General features: G+C 33.2%; 1 protein-coding gene across 2 annotated transcripts in view; it reads right to left on the bottom strand.

The window, feature by feature from the left end:
* Positions 1-15,775, bottom strand: part of RAB3GAP1 (RAB3 GTPase activating protein catalytic subunit 1) — a 94,723-nt gene that overhangs the window by 62,362 nt on the left and 16,586 nt on the right. Inside the window, exons 4-5 of one of the 2 annotated variants that reach the window (XM_074215053.1) lie at positions 6,105-6,237; positions 3,359-3,437 (exon numbers count right to left, since the gene is read on the bottom strand). In XM_074215053.1, coding sequence (XP_074071154.1) covers positions 3,359-3,437; positions 6,105-6,237 — 212 coding nt within the window. Of the gene's footprint in view, positions 1-3,358; positions 3,438-6,104; positions 6,238-15,775 lie in introns of those variants that run through there. The other variant, XM_074215054.1, reaches the window with a different exon arrangement.

Genomic DNA, 15,775 nt, shown 5'->3' with positions numbered 1-15,775 from the left:
AAAGCAAGAAAACAACTGATCTAATAAATAAAACTAAAAGTTAGTTTTATGAAAAAATAAATCAATAAAGTAGATAAACTTTTGGTTTATCTGACTGGAAAAAAAAAGAAAGAAGAAAACCAAATTACCAGCCTCAAAAATGAAAAGGGCGAACCCACCACAAATGAGGAGGAAATTAAAGAGATAATTCAGAGCTACTTTGCACAACTATATGCCAATAAATTTGACAACCTGAGTGAAATGTATGAATATTTACAAAAATACAAACTACCCAGATTAAAGAAGAGGAAATAAAATACTTAAATAATACCATTTCAGACAAAGAATTTGAAGAAACCATCAATTCACTAAGGAAAAAATCTTCATGTCCAGGTAGATTTACAAATGAATTCTACCAAACATTTAAGGAACAATTAATTCCTATTCTACATAAACTATTTTAAAGAATAGGAGTTCTGCCAAATTCCTTTTATGCTACCAATATGGTGCTGATACCTAAACCAGGAAAAGTCAAAACAAAGAAAATTATAGATCAATCTCTCTTAATGAACATTGATGCAAAAATCTTAAATAAAATTTTTTGCAAAGAGATTACAGTAAGTTATTACTAGAATAACAAACCATGATTATGTATGATTTATGCCAGACAGGCATAACTGAACATAACAAAAGCAACGGAAACTATATGATTATCTCAATAGATGCAGAAAAAGCTTCCAATGAAATACAACAGCCATTCCTATTAAAAACATTAAAGTATATAGTGATAAATGGAATTTTCCTTAAAATAATAAGCAATATCTATCTAAAGTCTTTAGCAAATATGGAATTTTCCTTAAAATAATAAGTAATATCTATCTAAAGTCTTTAGCAAATATTATATATAATGGGGATAAAGTAGAAGCATTTCCAGTAAGATCATTTACCCAATAAAGGGTGCTCATTATCACCATTACTATTGAAAATAGCATTAGAAATGTTAGCTTTAGTAATAAGAAAAGAAAAAAGAAATTGAAGGAATTAGAATTGGCAATGAGGAAGCAAAACCTTTCACTCTTAGCAGATGATATGATGGTATAAAAAAAATCCTAGAAAATCATCTAAAAACTACTAGAAACGATTAACCAGCAAAGAAATAGGATATAAAATATATTCACATAAATCATCAGCATTTCTATATATGAACAAATATGGAAAAACATCAATTGCTCATGGTTAGGTGGGGCTAATATAATAAAAATGACAATTCTACCAAAGTTAAACAATACCATACCAATCAAACTATCAAATAACTATTTTATAGAGTTAGAAAAATAGTAACAAAATTCATCTGCAACAAAAGGTCAAGAAAGCAAGTAACTGATAAAAAAAAATGTGAAGGTGACCTTGTTCTACCAGATCTACAATTATATTATAAAGTGGCAGTCATCAAAACTGCCTGGTACTGATTAAGAAATAGAATAATGGACCAGTGGATTAGGATAGGTAGAAAAGAAACAGCAGTAAATGACTAGGGTAATCTACTTTTTGACAAACCCAATGACATTTGTTTCTGGGATAAGAACTCACTACTTGAAAAAAAAAAAACTACTGGTAAAACTGGAAAAATAGTATGGCACAAACTAGACATAATTTCACATCTCACATCTTATATCAAAATAAGGTTTCAAAATGAGTACAGGATTTAGACATAAAGGGAAATATCATAGAGCAATTAATAGATCAAGAAATACTCTGTCCAAAAAAAAGGAAATACTCTGTCAGATCTATTGAAAGAGGAGAAATTTATGACCAAACAAGAAATAGACTACATTATAAATCACAAAATGGATGGTTTTGATTATATTAAATTTAAAAAGGTTTTGTACTAATAAAACCAATGCATCCAAGATTAGAAGGAAAACAGAAAACTGGGAAGTAATTTTCACAGCTGGGGTTTTGATAAAGATCTCATTTCTAAAATATACAGAGAACTGAATTAAACTTACAAGGTTACAAGTCATTCCCCAATTGAAAATGGTCAAAGGATATGAACAGACAATATTCAAACAAAGAAATTAAAACTATATATAATCACATAAAAAAATGCTCCAAAGCCTTATTGATTAGAGAAATGCAACTTAAAACAACTATGAGGTACTACCTCACAACTATCAGATTGGCTAAGATAAAAAGAAAGAAAAAAATCAATGTTGGAGAGGATGTAGGACAATTGGGAGATTAATGTAATGTTGATGGAGTTGTGAACTAATCCAACCATTCTGGAGAGCAATATGGAACTATGCCCAAAGAGTAATAAAATTGATCATATCTTTTGACCCAGCAATATCAATACTAGGCCTATGTTCAAAAGAAATCATAAAAAACAGGAGAAGTCCCACATGTTCCAAAATATTTATAGCAATTCTTTTTGTAGTGGCAAAGAATTGGAAATTGAGGGAATGCCCAAACAAGATATGGTCTATGAATGTTGTGGCTTACTTTTGTTCTATAAGAAACAATGAAGGTTAGACTTTAGAGAAGCACAGAAAGAATTACATGAATTGGTGCTAAGCAAAGGGAACAGAACCAAAAGAACACTACCCTTTAACAACAATATTGTGACTTGATCAACTATGATGGATGCAGTTCAGAGAGTTAGGATAACCCTGGAAGATCTGTTACAGACAACACTATCCACATCCAGATGAAAAAAACAAAAACAGAAACTACAGAATGTGATGAACATTATGTTCATTTTTTAAAATTTCTCTTATGTTTTTCCTACCCATTTCATAGTTTTCTTTCTTTTTCTCATAGTCCCAATTCCTCATACACAAAATGATTAATGCGTAAATATGTTAAATGCAAATGTCTATGTACAATGTTCACTAGACTTTTTGCCAATGAGGAGAGGGAGGTGGGAAGAGAGTGCAGAGGAAAACTGTGAAACATAAATATATAAATGGATGAATGGAGAAATGCTTTCAAAATATGTAATTGGAAAAATAAAATATCATTAAAAAAAAGATTCAGGCTCCTACTACTCTCCCCTCTGAGATTACCTTCTATTTAAACCATATAGGCTTTGTATTTTTGTAGTTTTTGGCATACAGTATCTCCCCATTAGAATATAAACTCCTAGAGAGAATGGAGGATGTTTTTTGCCTCTTCTTGTATTCTCATAGTTTGTACAGTTCCTAGCACATAGTAATCATTAAATAAATGCAGTATTTCCAGTGTTAAAAAACTTCTTTCACATACAATATCAAAGATAAAGTACCAAATATTTTGTTATCTCTGAAATATAATCATAATAAATGTACTGATTGAATTGTATACCTCAAAATATCAAAAATTGAATAAACTTTACACATACCATCTTACCAGGCAATGAGCTCTAGGAGGAAAGTCATTGTTCATACACAGCAAATCTTGCATAGATTGTGGAATAGCATCTGTGAGAATATGTAATTTTTTTAAAAGTCAGTATCTTTTCATTGCAAGGTAGAAACTTATTAAACATTTAGAGAAAATGCATTATATTTATCCAATTTTACATGTTTAAAATTATGTCATATTTAAATATTTTGATTTTTTTTAATACCTAGGGTCTGTCACGTGATAGGAACTTAACTGCTGAATTGATAAACAAAACTAGATTATACAAAAAGAGAGGAACATTTTCCCTAATCCTATGTTTTATAGACCATTGGTTCTCCAACTTTTTGATCTCAGGACTCCTTACACAATTAATTACTTAAGGACCCTAAAACAACTTGGTTTACCTGTGTGTGTGTGTGTGTGTGTGTGTGTGTATAAAATCACATTAAAAATTAAAAAGGATCACTTATAAAAATATTTAGGCAGTCATTTAAAATAGCAATAATAAACCCATTATGTGTGAACACAAATAACATTGAAAAATAAAACTATGAAAACAGTTTGTAACTATATGAAAAATGAAATTAACTATCTTTTGAAAAGTAATTTTAAATATAGCATTGTTTAATCTGTTTAAAGTCTAGTTTAATAGAAGACCATTAGATTCTCATATATGCTTCTGAATTCAATCTGCTGCAATGTTATTTTGGATGAAGAAAAATTGCTCATATAAACATATAATTGGAAAAGGGAAGAGAATTTTAAAAAGACAAATAATGCCTTAGTATTATTATAAAAATAGTTTTGACCTCAAAGACCCCCAGAAAGGGTCTCTGGGTCCACAGGAGTCCATGGACTACCCTTGAGAACTGCTGCTCTAATCTACTGCCTCTGTGCCTAAACTTGGGCTCATTATCATTTCTCCTAGGATACTTCTCTGTTAAACACTGATTTTTTGCACATTAAAAATTTTACTTCAAGATTCACTAATACCATGAAGTTTTGCCAGATTCTTTTTTTTTACTCTGGCCATTTAAATATTAATAACCAACTGTCTATCTTTCCAATTCTCTCCTTGTATCCCCTTTTGTTAAATGATTCAGTTTTGCCTTTCATGCTAAAAAAATATGATACTATTGGTCATTAGTACCATATAATTGTTGCTTAAAAAAAAGACTAACGTATATTAGTAGTCTTCAGAAGTCTTTTCCTTAGTGCAAAAAGCAAATGATAAAAATCTATCTCCTTTTATGACTATTTCATCTATTTTATACATCTGCTGTTGGACAGTTAAAATTTGGCATTCTGCAAATGAGCAGCAACTCCTCTGAACAGGAAAGATTTGGTTCTCAGGCTGTTCTGATAAAGGAATTTAGAAGATACAGGTCCACAATATTTTTACATATATCTAGGAGTTATTGACTTGCATGCAACTTCCAGCATTAACTGCTTCAAGGAGACCTGGATACTTCCAGGGACTGTAAAGCATGTCTATGTAAATAACATTTTACAAAAACATACCATAAACTATTCCCTGCCTTCACCTTTGATGCTTTCTTTCCTTTCTTCCCTGATGGTCTCATAAACATGTCTGCTATCAAATAATCTTCTTGTACTTTCTTAGATACAGCTTATGCCACACTTCCCTGCAATGCCTTTTTTTTTCATTAAAAAGAGCTCTGAAAATTATACCTCCTTCCATAAAGTATTTCTGCATTGATCATAAGAAAGCAGGTAAAGCTTTACTTCCTTAACAATCTAGACAAAGAAGACTAACATTCTTATTTCCAATTACCTACAATCCTTTTTGCCTATAGCTCTCAAATTAATTGTATTCAATCTTGCCTTTTAACAAAATTTTGTGGGTCCCATTTTGATGCATATTAAACATACATACTATATGAATACATTTGCATAAATGCAGATATGTTCATACACACCTCCACATATATACATATGTACATACATGTGTACATGCATACATATAAATGCACTGATAGCCATCTTAGGTCATAAATTTGAGAAGTCACTCATCATCTATCTAATTTTTCCTATACTGCAACCTCAGCATTTAGCAAATGTTTATGATGGTGATGAAATAAGAAATTAATTACAATATGGGGGAAAGGGGAAGGAAGTAAGAGAAAGATGGAAGGAGGTCACTACATTAATTCACTTCAACACTAAAATCCCAACTTTGTTTGAATTCAAGATCACTTGAATTTTTTGCCTCTTTTCTGAGTTGTTTTCCTCAAGAAGACATTGTGGTTATGATATTGTTATATGTTTAATAAAGTGCTTATTCAAATTAGAAGTAAATTTAACAAATTTAAAGTTCTTTGGAATTTGAGAGAATTATGTTCAATAGAAAATATTTCATTTAAAAATTAATGATAACAGTTTTGATATAAAGAACATAGATTTCAGATATGGCACAGCTACTAAAAACTTCTAAGAAACACTTTCATTAAAAATTCTTTAAAAGTTTATAAGGGGGCGGCTAGGTGACGCAGTGGATAGAGCACTGGCCCTGGAGTCAAGAGTACCGGAGTCCAAATCTGGCCTCAGACACTAAATAATTACCTAGCTGTGTGGTCTTGGGCAAATCACTTAACCCTAATGTCTTGCAAAAACTAAAAAAAAAAAAAAAAAGTTTATAATGAAATAAATTATTTTTTTCATAATTAAGAACCAACTTTAAAATGGGAAGAGTTAAAAAATATAAAGTAAAATTTACCTACCTTCTAATACCTCTTCTTTTCCTTCTTTATCACTGGATTCTTGTACAAGAAAATGATGAGTGATAGAAAACTTGAAGTCAGCAAAGGAAATTTCATCTGATTTTTCCTCCCATATGCCACTAGTAAATATACCCTGTATTTAAAAATAAAATTATTCAATCTTCTTTGTATATATTGGTCATCGGATTTTTCCTCTTCCACCCAAAACTATAAAGCATCAAACTCTTAGCATGCCTCTCTCAAGGGAAGAAGGGAAAGAAAAAAGAAAATTCAAATTTATAAGAACAATAAATTAAAATGTGATTATGTTGTCCAAAAAACACCCAAGCAATCCTATTTCAGTATCATCAATTGTTAGTTTTTAAAATTGTTGAAATAACTTGTTTTCACATCAGATTCATAATAAACCCTTCTAACAAAGAATTATTTTAAAAATAAACAGTTCAGTAAAATCAATCTACATATAAATAGAGTCAGGCAATACATGCAGTATTCCATAGCCACAGTCCTCCAGGTCTGCAAAGAAAGATCTATTTCTTAAGACTTACTCAGGTTCAAGTTTCTTGGGCATTAGAATGAGTGTCAGTTTCAGTTTGTTTTTATTACTGTTATTTTTATTTCTATTCACACTCTGCTGTATTAAAATATCTGATTTACAAAAATTTAATTTATACTAGTTTCAAGCATATGCATGTTATAAAAAGTAAAGTAAAATCCTTGTAAGTAAAATCCTTCAAACCAAGAAAAGTCCACACTACATACTTTTTTCCAATGCAGATTAAAAGTTCATACTGAAATAATAGAACCTTTATCAGAATAATTATATCTATAATCTACCTTATCTACTTTTTCAGCCTTTCAATCACGCTTTGCTTTCAGTTCATTGTATATTTCAAAATAGATGACTAGTTTTTCCCAAATCTAATTCTGTACTTCTAGTCTCTTCTGCTTTAATGTAAGTCTTAAATCTTCTTCCTTTAAGGCTCAGTTGAAATACTAGCTTCCATGAACCATTCCTTGATTTTCCAAATTGAAAATGATCTCTACAACTTCAAATTTTCCTCTACTGTTTTGTTGAGTCTCTTCTTTTCCCTAATCACACTCTATTTTTTGAGTATGTGTCCTTATCATATTTTTTGTGCACAAAGTCTATCCCTACCCCAGACAAACACACTTCCATCTTTCCTCTTTGTATTCCTAGAGTTTAGCAGGATGTATCACACATATTAAGTTTAGTAAACGTTTATAGAATTGGACATGAAGAAATAAGACTAAAACTAGTTTTACTTATATAGAGTGCATATTACCTTAAAGTTAAGAAAATATTCACTGTTACTAAAAATTATCAATGCAATTCTTCAAATTCTTATTATAAAATTTCCACTAAGTCCCACAAAACTACAAATGACTGTTCTTTAAAATTCACAGCAATAAAAAAGATATGTCTTAGTGATCCTATTACTAGAACTACAGTCTAAAGAAATTATTTTTAAGAAAGACTTACTGTATTAAAAATATACATAGCAGTTTTATATAGAAAAAATATGTAATGACTGGAGAGTGGCAGAACTGTCATACATCATATTGGTCATCCAATCCTTTCTCTCTATGCCTAAAACCAACTTAATTCAGACTTTCCTCACCTCTCAACTTCAATACAGCATCAGCCTCCTGACTTGTCCACCTGACAAGTCTCTCACCATTCCAGTTTCTCCTATGTCCTGCTGTCAAAGTATTTTTCTTAAGTGTAGGTGCACATATACATAAATACACACACACACATACACATACACACACACACACACAAAGATATGTATGTATATGACCTTGTCACTCCTCTGTTCAATCAACTTCAGAAGCTCCCAATTGAATCTAGGATAAAATTTTGAAGGCTTTACAACCTGACTGACCTAAAATCTACCTTTCCTGACTGACCCTAAATCTCACTTATTATCTATTCCCCTTCCAATGCTCTGCAAACCAGTCAAACTAGCATTCTCTGTACTCCTCCCATGACACTCCATTTATCATCTTCTGGCCTTTGCCAAGCCACATGACTACCTCCGGACCTTTCTCTCACTGAATATTGATATCAATTTGATGGAATATTATTAAAATGTAAGAAATTTAAAATATGAATACAAATATGAGGAGATATATGAAGTGATGTGAAGTTAAGAATCTGACAAGAATATATGTTGATTAAAACTTAGTTAAAATCTGCAAAAAAAATTTCATGACTTTTTACTAATTATAAAGTTTTAAATTTATGCTCTTCTAATAATTTTAAAATTTAACTTTTAACTTTACAGTAAACTAATCTAAAAACAATTTTAAAAGAGATAGAATCACTCACACTAAAAACAAGTGGGAAAAAATTGCACATATTGCCCATATTGTGATATTCAAATATATGGACAACCCACTGAATTATTCTACCAATTCTGTAGACAGATAATAATGCAAGTGAATTGGAATTAAGGATGGAAGGGCTATGCAAAATTACTAGTCTCACTTTCTTCTCCAGAGCCATTTGGGTCCAGTGGCAAGATAAGGATCAGAAAGACCAGGAAAGGCCCTGGATACAGTGGTAGACCTTGGTCTTTTTAAGGTAAAGACTTTAATAGGTCTCAGTTTGACTGAGGCAACACCCATTCATTGATTAGGCTAGGTTCAAAAAAAAATGAAGAAAGGTCTCTTTCACCTAGTCAAAAAAAATCAATTTGGGAGGGGAAGACCCTCAGGGTTTCTGGCCAAAATTGAAAAAAATTTCTATTTGCATTCTCTCTGACCCAATCAGGACCCAAACAAGATCAAGTGTAATTTGGCCTGAGACCTACAATTGATCAATCAGTAAGAGTCAGAGTGATTTGGGACTGGTCAATCACAACATATCTTGCCAAGTTTCAGTGATCAAAATTTCCTTTGAGCAGAGCACCCCCAGGTAAGGGTGTGATACCCCATGTGGACAGAAGGAAAGGAAAGAAATAGAGAAATAAAAGGAAGGAAGAGAAAGAGAAGGGGGTGAGGGAGGGAGGAAGACTCCAATAGAAGAAAGGAAATAGAGCATTACCTAGTTGGCTCATTTCTAATCTGTCCTTCACACACCTGTCAAAATGATCACCTTAAGGCACAGGTTCAACTATGTCACTTCTGCTTTAAAAATCTTCAGTGGTTCTAGTATAAAATATGCCCTCTTTAGCTATACATTTAAGACACTTCACAATTTACAATATCCTGTTCCAGTCTTATGTTACTTATTTCCCTTCATTTACATCTTATAATTACTTCCAAACTTGTCATGAGGTCTCTATTTCAATGCATTATTTAGCCCAGCCCTTTTCCCCTTATTATTCTTTTTTTTTCTTTAGGTTTTTGAAAAGCGATGGGGTTAAGTGGTTTTGCCCAAGGCCACATAGCTAGATAATTATAACATGTCTGAGGCCAGATTTGAACTCAGGTCCCCCCATTATTCTTCCCCCCCCATTATTCTTAATGGCAGAACTGAAGAAGGAGTGCATAATTTTTCTTTCAAGTTTAAAACAGGGCGATTGGGTGGCACAGTGGATGGAGCACCAGCCCTGGGGTCAGGAGTACCCGAGTTCAAATCTGACCTCAGACACTTAATAATTAACCTAGCTGTGTGGCCTTGGGCAAGTCACTTAACCCCATTGCTTAGCAAAAACTTAAAAAAAAGTTTAAACAAATTCTTTGTATTCTGTTAATCTGATCACTATAGCTAAAAGTACTCTCCTTCCTAAAATTTTCACTTTGCTGAGCCCTCTCCTTTACTCAATCGCAACCTACTGTAAATGACACAGCAAATTATGTATACTGTTTCTACTCTTCTCCTAGAAAACATAAATTCCTTGAAGGAATTTATTATGTAAAGAACTTGGAATGATATTTCAGAGGGCAAAAGATCTAGGAATATGACCAAGAATCACCTAAACAGTAAAATGAGTATAATCCTTCAGGAGGGGAAAAAATGGGATAGTCAATGAAAAAGAGAACTTTAAAGCATTCCTGATGAAAAGACCAAAGCTGAATAGAAAATGTGACTTTCAAATACAAGACTCAAAACAAACATAAATAGGTAAACTGGAAAGAGAAATCATAAGGGATTCAATAAGGGTAAACTATTTACAATCCTACCTGGACAAATGATACCAAAAATGCTTTCATTATTAGGGCAGTTAAAAATAGTATACACAGAAAGAGGGTATGGGTACAAGTTAGAACGTAATGGGATGATTATCTAAAAAAATAAAATTAATGTGTGAGAAAGAAGAATGCACTGGAAGATGGGGAAAGGAACGATAGAAAAGGATGAATTATCTGACATAAAAGAAGACTGAAAGAGATTTTACAGGAGAGGAGGAAAAGATGACCAAGCAAACCTTATACTCTCATCAGAACTGGCTCAAAGAGAAAATAGCATTCACATTCAGTTGGGTATAGAAATCTCTTAACACACAATGCACAGTAGGAGGTGAAGGAGTTAAGAGAAAGGGAAGGGAGGGCTGAGGAAGAGTGAGAGGCTGAAAGTAGGGAGGACAGATTGATGGAACTAAAACACTTTTGAGAATGGACAGGGTTAGGGGTGGCTAGGCGGTGCAGTGGATAAAGCACGGGCCCTGGAGTCAGGAGTATCTGGGTTCAAATCCGTCTCAGACACTTAATAATTACCTAGCTGTGTGGTCTTAGGCAGCCCACTTAACCCCATTTGCCTTGCAAAAACCTAAAAAGAGAAAGGATAAATGGGGGGAGATTGAATGGAGGTAAATATATAACAATCATTACTGTGAAAAAATTTTGTGGGAAGTTTCTCTGATTATGACCTCATTTCTCAAATATTAAAAAAAAGAGTCAATTTTATAGAAATAAGAGCCATTCTTCAATTGATAAATGCTCAAAGGATTTGAAAAGGCAGTTTTCAGTCAAAGTTATCAAAACTAACAATAATTGCACTAGTGTTTAGAGAAATGCAAATTAAAACAACTCTGAGATACCCTACACCTATCAGATTGGTTAATATGACAGAAAAGGAAAAAGATAAATGCTGGAAATGATATGGGAAAATTTCTAATGCACTGCTGCTGAAGTTGTATACTGATTCAACTATTCTGGAGAGCAATTTGGAACTATGCCCAAAGGGCTAGAAAACTGCCTACCCAATGACTATGCAATTATCTCAGAGAGATAAAAAACAACAACAACAACAAAAATATGTACAAAAATCTTTATAGCAGCTCTTTTAAGGGTAGGCAAGAATTGGAAATTGAGAGGATATCCATCAATTGGCAAATGGCTGACTGTTGTATATGACTGTGATGGAACACTTTATGCTTTAAGAAAGGAGGAGTGAGAAGGTCTCAGAAAATCCTGGAAAGACTCTCATAAATTGGTGCAAAGTGAAAAGAGCAGAACCAGGAGAACATTGTACTCAGTAACAGCAATATCAAGTAATGACCTAATGTGAATAGCATAAGCATTCCCAACATAAAAAAAAAATCTAAGTCATTTCTGAAGGAATAATGTGGAAGGTAGATTTCTTCACAAGAGAAAGAACTGGTGGAACCTGAATACAGAGTAAAAATTCTTTTCCTTTTCTTTCCTTATGGGGGCGGATGAGGTTGCCTGTGTTTTCTTTCACAGCATAACACATGGAAATGTGTTTCATATAACTATACATGTATAACCTAGGTCAAACTACTTGCTTTCTCAGTGGGAGATTGGGGAGGGAAAGAATTTGGAACTCAATCTAAAAAAAAATGTTAAAATTGTTTTTACATGTAATTAGGAAAATAAAATATTATATTTATAAACATGCATTATTATTATTTTAAAATCCTTGTAACCCCTACTGCCTAGCAATGTGTTGCAAACAGTGGGCCCATAATAAATATGGGTTTAATCAACTGAATTGATGTTAAATTCAGAGCTATCATCTTAGTCTATCAAATCTTACACATGTAACTACAAAATTTATCAGTGAACTTTGAAAAATCATGGAAAATGAAACAAGTCCCAAGAGGGTGAAAGCGCTCTTTTGATGCTGAAAAAACATTTTTTTCCTTTCATCTCAGTGCTGAATATTTTATGTCAAATTTGGGTCAAAATACAAATTTCACAAAGGATCCATTAAAGTTGTAGTTTATCTCCGTTTCACTACCATATAAATGAACCTAAAACAACTAAGTAACAAATAAAACTTGAAAACGTGTTTTTCCCCCCACATAATATGAACCTCTATCAACAGAGCTAATATTAAAAATTGGTGAAAAAGAGCTCAGAAGGTCTAGTGATTCTCACAATATATCCAGTAAAATAACAAATAGGTTATGAAAGAGATTGAGTACTTAAAAAAAACAAGCAGAAATCATAGGGAGTATAGATACAAGTTTACAACAATGTAACTTCATTTCATTGCCAATTTTAATTATTATTATTATTTTTTTTTTTTAGGTTTTTGCAAGGCAATGGGGTTAAGTGGCTTGCTTGCCCAAGGCCACACGGATAGGTAATTATTAAGTGTCTGAGACCGGATTTGAACCCAGGTACTCCTGACTCCAGAGCCGGTGCTTTATCCACTGCGCCACCTAGCTGCCATCATTGTCAATTTTTAACAAGATTTCTAATATAGTAGCTCACCAAGATACCAGATTGAAGTCTGAGAAAGGGCTATGGGAATTAGTAGTTAAGAGAATGCAGGGGTGGCTAGGTGGCGTATAGGGGCGGCTAGGTGGCATAGTGGATAAAGCACCGGCCTTGGAGTCAGGAGTACCTGGGTTCAAATCCGGTCTCAGACACTTAATAATTACCTAGCCGTGTGGCCTTGGCCAAGCCACTTAACCCCATTTGCCTTGCAAAATCCTCAAAAAAAAAAAAAAAAAAAAGAGAGAGAGAGAGAGAGAGAATGCTAACAATCAATAGACTGGGGGTTGGAAATCTGCCAATAAGGAATTGAATTTAAAGTGGTAAGAAAGTGGAAGCAAAGATAACTTTTTCTTGAGCACTAGCAGTGAAAGGGGAGAGGAAAATAGGATAACGCTTCAAAATGGAAGGGTAAAGTGAGGGCTTTTTAAAATGGTTAAAGGAGGCATGTTCAGCAGGAACAATGAATCGTGTCTAGAGCAGAGGAATTTGATGAAGGCAATTAATAGACAATTATACTTAAGATAGAGTAGACTGTGAAAACTAGGCTAGATTAAGCCAAGATTAGACTAAGATTAAATTTTTATCCTATTAGATAGACATCTAGGTTGAAGGTTTTTGAGCAGGGAAGAGATGAATACAAGAGTTATCAAGAAAATTAAACTGACAGTGATATACTAGAACTAGATGAAGAGAAAAGAAAATAGAAATGGAAAATCCAGTTTAGAGACCTTTTAGTGCAGGCATAAACTTTCATAGTAACAAAAGGTTAGAAACAATACAAATGTCCATTAATTGAATGATAACTAAATTAGTAATATAATGATAGTACTGTGCCATAAGAAACCATGAATGAGAATAATGGGAGGACTTATGTAAACAAATACAAATTTAAGAATCAGAACCAGGAAAAATAATATACACAATGAAGATAGAAATTGAAAGAACAAGAAAGAAGAAATTAAATGATATGTAATAATAAAATCCAAGCATGATCCCATAGAAAATATGAGAAAATGCTCCTCCTTTTCTCTTTTTTGAGGTGGGGGACTAGAATGGGGACCCTAGCATATACTGATAGATTGAACTGATGGGTTAGATCAGATTTACTGACCTGCTATTTTTTGGTTACAAAAAATGGATCACACTCTTTTTGTAGTGGCAAAGAATTGGAAAAAGAGGGGATGCCCATCAACTGGGGAATGGATGAATAAATTATGGTATATTAATGTAGAGTATTACTGTTCTGTAAGAAATCATGATTAGGTTCAGAGAAACCTGGAAAGATTTGTAATAAACTGATGTTGAGTGAAATAAGTAGAATCAGGAGAACATACACATTTACAGTAATACTGTAAGATGATCAACTATGATGGATACAGCTCCTCTCAACAGTCCAGTGATCAAGGACAATCTTGAGAGACTTGGTAAGGAAATATCATCCACAACTAGAGGAAAAAAAAAACATGGGTTCTGAATGCAGAATCTATATTTACTTTTTTAAAACTTCTTTTATACTTTTTTCTTTCTTTTTCATGGTCCCCCCACCCTCCCAACCCTGATTCTAATTCTTCTTTCACAACACAATCGTCATAGGGAGGGGTATGGGAAGGGAGTAAGGTAGAAAAATGTAGAACTCAAAAGTTTACAAAAAGATGAATACTGAAAACTTGTTTAATGCGTTTTTTCTTTTTCTTATGGGGTTTTTTCCCTTTCCATGACACGGAATAATCTAATACAGTTTTATACATGTACAATAATCATAATAGTCCATAATAGTCATGCTGTGAAAGAATCAGAACTAAAGGGGAAAAAACCATGAGAAAAAAGAAAAAAAAGTGAAAATAGTATGTTTTGGTCTACATTCAGACTCCATTGTTTTTTTTCTTAAGATGTGGATGGCATTTTCTATCACAAGTCCTTTAGAATTGCCTGATTACTATACTGCTCCATCCATAATGTTGCTGCTAAAGTATACAATGTTTTCCTGGTTCTACTCACTTCATTCAGCATCAGTTGATTCAAGTTTTTCCCCCCCTTGTAGTCCCTGGGCCACCCTATATGAACCACTAAATCCAACTTTTTCATCTTTTACAGGAAAGAAAGTGACTTGCCTAAGGTTTTCCCTGCTATTAAGAAGCAGAATTAGCACAGTAGACAGAGCACTTGCCCTAGAGTCAGGAGGACCTGAGTTAAAATCTGACCTCAGACACTTAAAAATTACCTAGCTGTGTGACCTTGGGCAAACCCCATTGCTTTGCAAAAGAAAACAAACAAAAAAAGAAGCAGAATTAATAATCAAACTTATCTTCTGTCTCCCTTGGCCACCATATCCTTATGTTTGTTATCCGCTCCTATTACAATATTAGTTGTTTTAATATATTTGTATCCCCAGTGCTTGGCAGTGCCTGACACATAAGGTTTTTTTAATACATTCATTCACTCACATCAATTTTCTTTCTTTCTTTTTGGTTTTTGCAAGGCAATGGGGTTTAGTGACTTGGCCAAAGCTACACAGCTAGTAAATATTAATTATATGCTGGAAATCCTCAATTCTGGGGTGGTATTTAAACTCAGGTCCTCTTGACTCCAGGGTTAATGCTCTATCCACTGTGCTACCTAGCTGCCCCTATTCATATCTGTTTTCAAGCCTGCATTAGACATTTTCTTCTTAGTTTAATCTAAACAGTTATATTCAATGTTCAACTAAACAAATAAAATTTCAGGCAGGTTCTTACTTAGTAACTAACTACCAGTACAGAGGAATTGCCAACTCCATCCTTGTCACTTACTCTAGTTACTGTATCTCCAAAGCCCCCATTCTTTCTAACTTCAGTGTCACCAAGATACATACTGGTACTACTGGAAAGGTAAACAATAAGCAGAAGATGAGTAATGAAAGCACTAAGATTGTCAAGCAAACCTACAGGTTCAGAAATGAAAACATTGGAGGAGGGGGTTGTAAAAATGTACTAGGTAGTTTCCCCCCTTGTATCAATCCCTTAAATAAGGTC

This window comes from Macrotis lagotis, chromosome 1, assembly GCF_037893015.1.
Source record: "Macrotis lagotis isolate mMagLag1 chromosome 1, bilby.v1.9.chrom.fasta, whole genome shotgun sequence".
NCBI classification, from domain to species: Eukaryota; Metazoa; Chordata; class Mammalia; order Peramelemorphia; family Peramelidae; genus Macrotis; species Macrotis lagotis.
The sequence above is the reverse complement of the archived record's forward strand: the minus strand, read 5'-3'. Positions and strand labels throughout refer to the sequence as shown.